Source organism: Nuphar pumila, chromosome 8 (genome assembly GCF_984573655.1).
Source record: "Nuphar pumila chromosome 8, dmNupPumi1.hap1.1, whole genome shotgun sequence".
NCBI lineage: Eukaryota > Viridiplantae > Streptophyta > Magnoliopsida > Nymphaeales > Nymphaeaceae > Nuphar > Nuphar pumila.
The window spans coordinates 125775716-125781447 of NC_143256.1; the positions used below are offsets into that span (position 1 = coordinate 125775716).

At 41.7% G+C, this 5732-nt stretch overlaps 1 protein-coding gene across 1 annotated transcript; it reads right to left on the reverse strand.

Annotated features, from left to right (window-relative positions):
• Window positions 1-2538: 2538 nt before the first annotated feature.
• LOC149830646 (DEAD-box ATP-dependent RNA helicase 21-like) lies at window positions 2539-5104 on the reverse strand. Its single transcript, XM_090016653.1, has one exon. It carries the CDS (start codon window positions 5040-5042, stop codon window positions 2934-2936), a length of 2109 nt encoding a protein of 702 aa, XP_089872779.1. The 5' UTR covers window positions 5043-5104; the 3' UTR covers window positions 2539-2933.
• Window positions 5105-5732: the final 628 nt, after the last annotated feature.

Sequence of the window (5732 nt, forward strand, 5' to 3'; positions counted from 1 at the left end):
GTGATTTTCCATCTAAAGTCCAACGATTTTACCTATCTATCAGTTTTTAATCATGCAGTGATTCTGCTTTAAGCCCTTTCCTATTTGCGTTAGTGATGGATGAGCATACAAGATCAATTCAAGAAAATCTACCGTGGTGTATGTTGTTTGCTGATGATATTGTTTTGATTGATGAGTCTAGAGCTGGGGTTAATGCTAAGTTAGAATTATGGAGACAGACATTGGAAGCTAGAGGTTTTAAGTTGAGTAAGAGTAAGACTGAATATATGGAATGTCGGTTTAGTAAGCAACAAAGTAGTGATGGGAGTGTAGTGAAGCTTGGTGAGCAAGAAATACCGGTGAATGATTATTTCAAATATTTGGGATCCATCATTCAAAAGTATGGAGAAATTGATGGAGATGTAAATCATAGGATAAAGGTTGGGTGGATGAAATGGAAAAGTGCAACTGGAGTGTTGTGCGATCGTAGAATGCCATTGCGGTTGAAGGGAAAGTTTTATAGGACGACTATTAGACCCGCTTTACTATATGGTACGGAATGTTGGGCTGCTAAGAGACATCATATTCAAAAAATGAGTGTAGCTGAGATGCGGATGCTTAGATGGATGTGTGGAAATACAATAAAAGATAAGATTCAGAACGAGGAGATACGTAAGAAGGTAGGTGTTGCACCCATTGAAAATAAGATGCGAGAGAATCGTTTACGGTGGTTTGGACATATTCGGCGAAGGCCTAATGATGCTCCAGTTAGAAGGTTGGAGAAATGGGAAAATATATTAGTTAAAAGAGGTCGGGGTAGGCCTACGAAGACTTGGATGGAGATGATAGGAAAGGATATGATTGCTTTGAACCTCACCGAGGACATGGCATTGGATAAAAATGATTGGAGGAAAAGGATTCATGTGGAAGACCCAAAATGAATTTCTTTTTTAGTTCATATCGCTGACCCCAATTGTTTTGGGATGAAAGCGTAGTTGTTGTTGTTGTTGTTGTAGTGATTCTGCTCTCTCCCTCTCTCTCTCCACATGTATCAGTGACTAGGTCTAGGTAGCGCAGACTTTAGTTTGATAAATGAGAAATTCAAGGAACGACATTGACATGATCTGAAATGGCACAAAGACTTGATGACAGCAACAACTCCAAAGTATGAGATAATACAGGTTGAAAGAAAAGAACATGCAATTAATGATTGTGTTGTAACATTAGATAGACTAGAATATTCAACCAGCACCAGATTAATTAAGCATTAATCTTTTACATTTCACTTTCCAAATATAATAGAAGTATCACAACAGAAAGCACCACATTGATATTTTTGTTTCTTTCATGCAGTGTTATCAAAAACGCGCCTCGCCTTGAGGAGTGGCCCTATGTGCCTCAAGGCGCAGAAAAAAAACAATTTTTTTTTTTACAACAAGATTTATGAGACATAATCAACAAGATTTTTGTAGGTTAATCTCATATATTTTCCAGTTATTTCAGTTATGTAATAAGTTTCTTAATATATTACTATATTTTAACTTTTGTTGGTTAATCTCGTATATTTTTCAGTTATTTCATTCATGTAATTAGTTTCTTAATATATTTTAACTTTTGTTGGTTAATCTCATATATTTTCAAGTTATGTAATCAGTTTTTTAGTTACTTTTATATGTTAATCTCATATTTTTTAGAATAATCCCATATATTTTAACTTTTGTAGGTTAATCTCATATATTTTTCAGTCATTTCAGTTATGTAATCAGTTTCTTAGTATATTTTAACTTTTGTTGGTTAATCTCATATATTTTCCAGTTATGTAATCAATTTTTAGTTACTTTTATATGTTAATCTCACATTTTTTAGAATAATCTCATATATTTTAACTTTTGTAGGTTAATCTCATATATTTTCCAGTTATTTCAGTTATGTAATCAGTTTCTTAGTATATTTTAACTTTTGTTGGTTAATCTCATATATTTTCCAGTTATGTAATCAATTTTTAGTTACTTTTATATGCTAATCTCACATTTTTTAGAATAATCTCATATATTTTAACTTTTGTAGGTTAATCTCATATATTTTAACTTTTGTAGGTTAATCTCATATATTTTCCAGTTATTTCAGTTATGTAATCAGTTTCTTAGTATATTTTAACTCCTTTTGGTTAATCTCATATATTTTCCAGTTATATAATCAGTTTTTAGTTACTTTTATATGTTAATCTCATGTTTTTTAGTACATATTTGAGATTTTCTATTTCTTATTGGTTGTTATTTCATCAATAAAGCATTTTTTTATTTCTTTGTATTTTTAGATATTTTTTTTAAAGTTTTCAAAAAAAAAATTTGAGGCTTACTCTTTACGCCTCGCCTCAGTTTTTGGAGCACCTCGCTACGCCTCAATGCTTTTCACAACACTGCTTTCATGCATGAGTAGATAATCAAATTTAAATCAAGCATAAGAGGCATCGAAGCAAAATATGTTTCTAAGGAATACGAATAGTCAGTAGAGAGAATTACAAGTTTTCAAATGATCAAGAGAGAAGAATAACTCATAGAATCACAAAAAGCAGTTCTTCAATCAAAACAGAAGCTTTAACAAAGTGCCAAAATGGTAATTGAACCTGCAGCTTTTAAATTTCACCAATAAGTAAACCAATATCAGCCTGAATTATTGCAGGAACAACAAAGTATTTTCCAAACAAGGAAGTACCTAAGGAAATTCATAGTCGGAAGGGTCACATCACTGAGCTCAATATAAGAGTCACTATTCTATGAATCAAACAGTAAGCCACGGATTGCAAATATGAGCTCCAACCCAATCACAGGAGGAATCCTGGTGAGACTAACAGTGTAATTGCAGTAACACACATATGGTAAACCCATCTAACTAAATAAGAATACAGTTCTCTCTGTTCTCCATCCACAAGGATGGAGTTAGATCTTCATCTCTCAATGAGCATAAAGAGTTTCATTGCGCCTTGGCGGCCTATCAGGTATACTCCCTGGCTTGAACTTTGAAGCCTCATGTCTTGCAAGCTCGGGTGGAACAGGGCTATTGCTCTGAATAAGCATCTGCTTCAAGTCATAGAAAACCTCAGAGTCACTAAAAGTCAGGAATGTGGTTGCCACCCCCGTCTTTCCTGCACGGCCTGTACGACCGATTCTGTGAGTATACATATCGAAATTGCTCGGCATATCATAGTTGATGACATGGGCGACATCTGGTATATCTATACCACGTCCAGCCACATCTGTTGCCACCAAGACATTGAACCGCTTGTTCCTAAACCCCTCGAGACTAATCTCCCTCTGCTCCTGCGTCTTCCCCCCATGCAATGTGGTCACCCTGTACCCAGATTTGTCGAGCTGTTTAGCAAGACTATCGGCTGCCTTCTTAGTGTTGATGAAGACAATGGCGGTCTTATCAACCAATTCCTGAAGAAGTCTCTGCAACCTCGGCATCTTCTCTGATTCCTTCAGCATAATCACATGCTGGGTGATTAAGTCCGTCGTTTTTCCAGCCGTACCGATTGTCACCACCACCGGGTTCCTCAGGTACTTTCTTGCCAGCCGCTCCACGGATGGTGGCATAGTGGCGCTGAACATATATGTAGTCCTGTAAATCTTTTTCTCATCGAGCTCTTCATCTTCGTTCTCTGGCTTCAAATTGCTCGATGGCATCGCATCAAGAACACCAACCACCTGCGGCTCAAACCCCATATCAATCATCCTATCAGCTTCATCAAGAACAACATAGTTACACTGATTCAACACAGCATACCGCCTCTCCAAACAATCGAGAAGCCGACCTGGGGTGGCAATTACCACCTCGCACCCCTGACGTAACTTGAACCCTTGTTCCTCAATCGACTGCCCACCAACAATTGACACCACCCTGATATCAAGATAATGGGCAAACTTCACCGTCTCATCCTCAATTTGTTGGGCAAGCTCTCTGGTGGGCGCCATGACCACAGCGTAGGGCCCCTCGGCCTCGTTCTCCTCCGTCATAGGCGGCAGGCGGGAGATGTATGTGAGCATCGGAAGCACAAAGGCAGCCGTTTTGCCGGAACCAGTCTCCGCAATGCCGATAACATCCCGCTGCTGCAAACCGAGAGGGATTGCGGCCATCTGAATAGGAGATGGGGATTTGTAACCCACCTTCTGGACGGCCCGGAGGAGCTCGGGGCTCAGATTCCCCTCCTCCCAATTCCTCATGGGGCGCGGAATCCTGGACCCCTTATAGGCGATGTTGAAATCCTCCCGGAAGATCCTCCAATCCCTTTCCGTCATCTCCTCGAGCGCCTTCTCGGACCAGTGGCGGTCGACCCTCATGTCGAAGGTGTCGTAGAGGTTGGCCGCGGCCTCCTTCTTCCTCAGCGCGGCCGCCTCCTCCGGCTTCTCCTCCACGCCCTCCTTCTGTCGGATCTCCTCCCGGAGCTCCTTCTCGTTCTTCGCGGCCAGCTTCTTCTGCTCACGGCGATCCATCCCGGCACGGAAACCCCGTCCGAAAAGGAGCTGCGCCTCGTGGGGGTTCTGGTACAGAGAGTTCATGTCCCTCGAGGTGTCCTCCGAGTTCTCCCAATCGAAGGAGAACCGGAACTTCTCGCTCGGCTTGATGACGCGCTTCTTGGGCTTCTTGGAGCCGAGATACTGTTCCTTGATGGAGTCGAGCTCCTTCTCCCTCTCCCTCTCGGCGTGCTTCTCCTGCCGCGTCCTCTCCCGCGCCTTCGCCTCATCGTCCCGGCTCCGACGGTCGATCTCGCGCTCACGGCCGCGCTCACGGTCACGAGAACGATCGCGGTCCCTGTCCCGGTCGCGGTCACGGGAGCGATCGGAGTCATTCGCGGCGGTGATGGTGGTGGCGGAAATGCCGGCAGAGGAACCGTCCGAGAAGGACTTTCCGGTGGCGAGGCGGAGGGCTTCCTCTTGGCGGCGCCTTTGCTCGGCGGCCTCCTCCTGGCGGCGTTGGAGGGCGAGCTGCTCCCTCTGGGCCTTTGTGAGGAAGACGGGCTTCTTCGATGCCTCCACGCCGTTCCCCTCAATCGCTCGCTTCATCCTTCCCTTCCTTCACCCTCTCCCTCACTCTCTTCTGCGGGACGCAGCGGTTTCTGGATGTCTCTAGAGCGATGCCCTCCTTCGGCTTTTGTATACAAAGGGTCATGTGTTTGGGTGTTGAGGATTATCCGGATTTCGTTCACGATTTTGTGTATTTTCGAAGCTTCTAGTTTGAGTGGTAGTCGGTGTGATTACTGAGAAAATTTAAGAGTAAAGGCGGCAATATGCGATCCCTGGATTGGACAAGCAATCAAACAAACATTAACTTTGTAATAATATGGTTTATCTTTTAGAGCCCAAATTGTATTACTTTAATTTTAAAATGCATGTTATTTAATTTTAAAATGTCCTTTAATTCAAGCTTGTGTCAACTCATCATGAAAACGAGCCAAGCTTGAAAACCCTATGTTCTGTTCATTAGTCCTAGTTAGGAAAGGACATTTTCTAGAGAATTGCCTTGACGATGAAGATCTGAATCTGTTTTTGAGATATCCCCAAGCTTTGAAAATAAATAAAAAAAGCTAAAAAAAATGTAAGAAAAGATGGTTATGTGGTTAATTGCCAATGGTTCCTGTTAGGAAAACTAGCTGTAGACACAATGGTGAACATCAATACTATCTTCAGTAAGTATGCATGCTACATGTAAGTCATATTTTTGGTCACCACAAACTACAAACATACAAAAAAAGA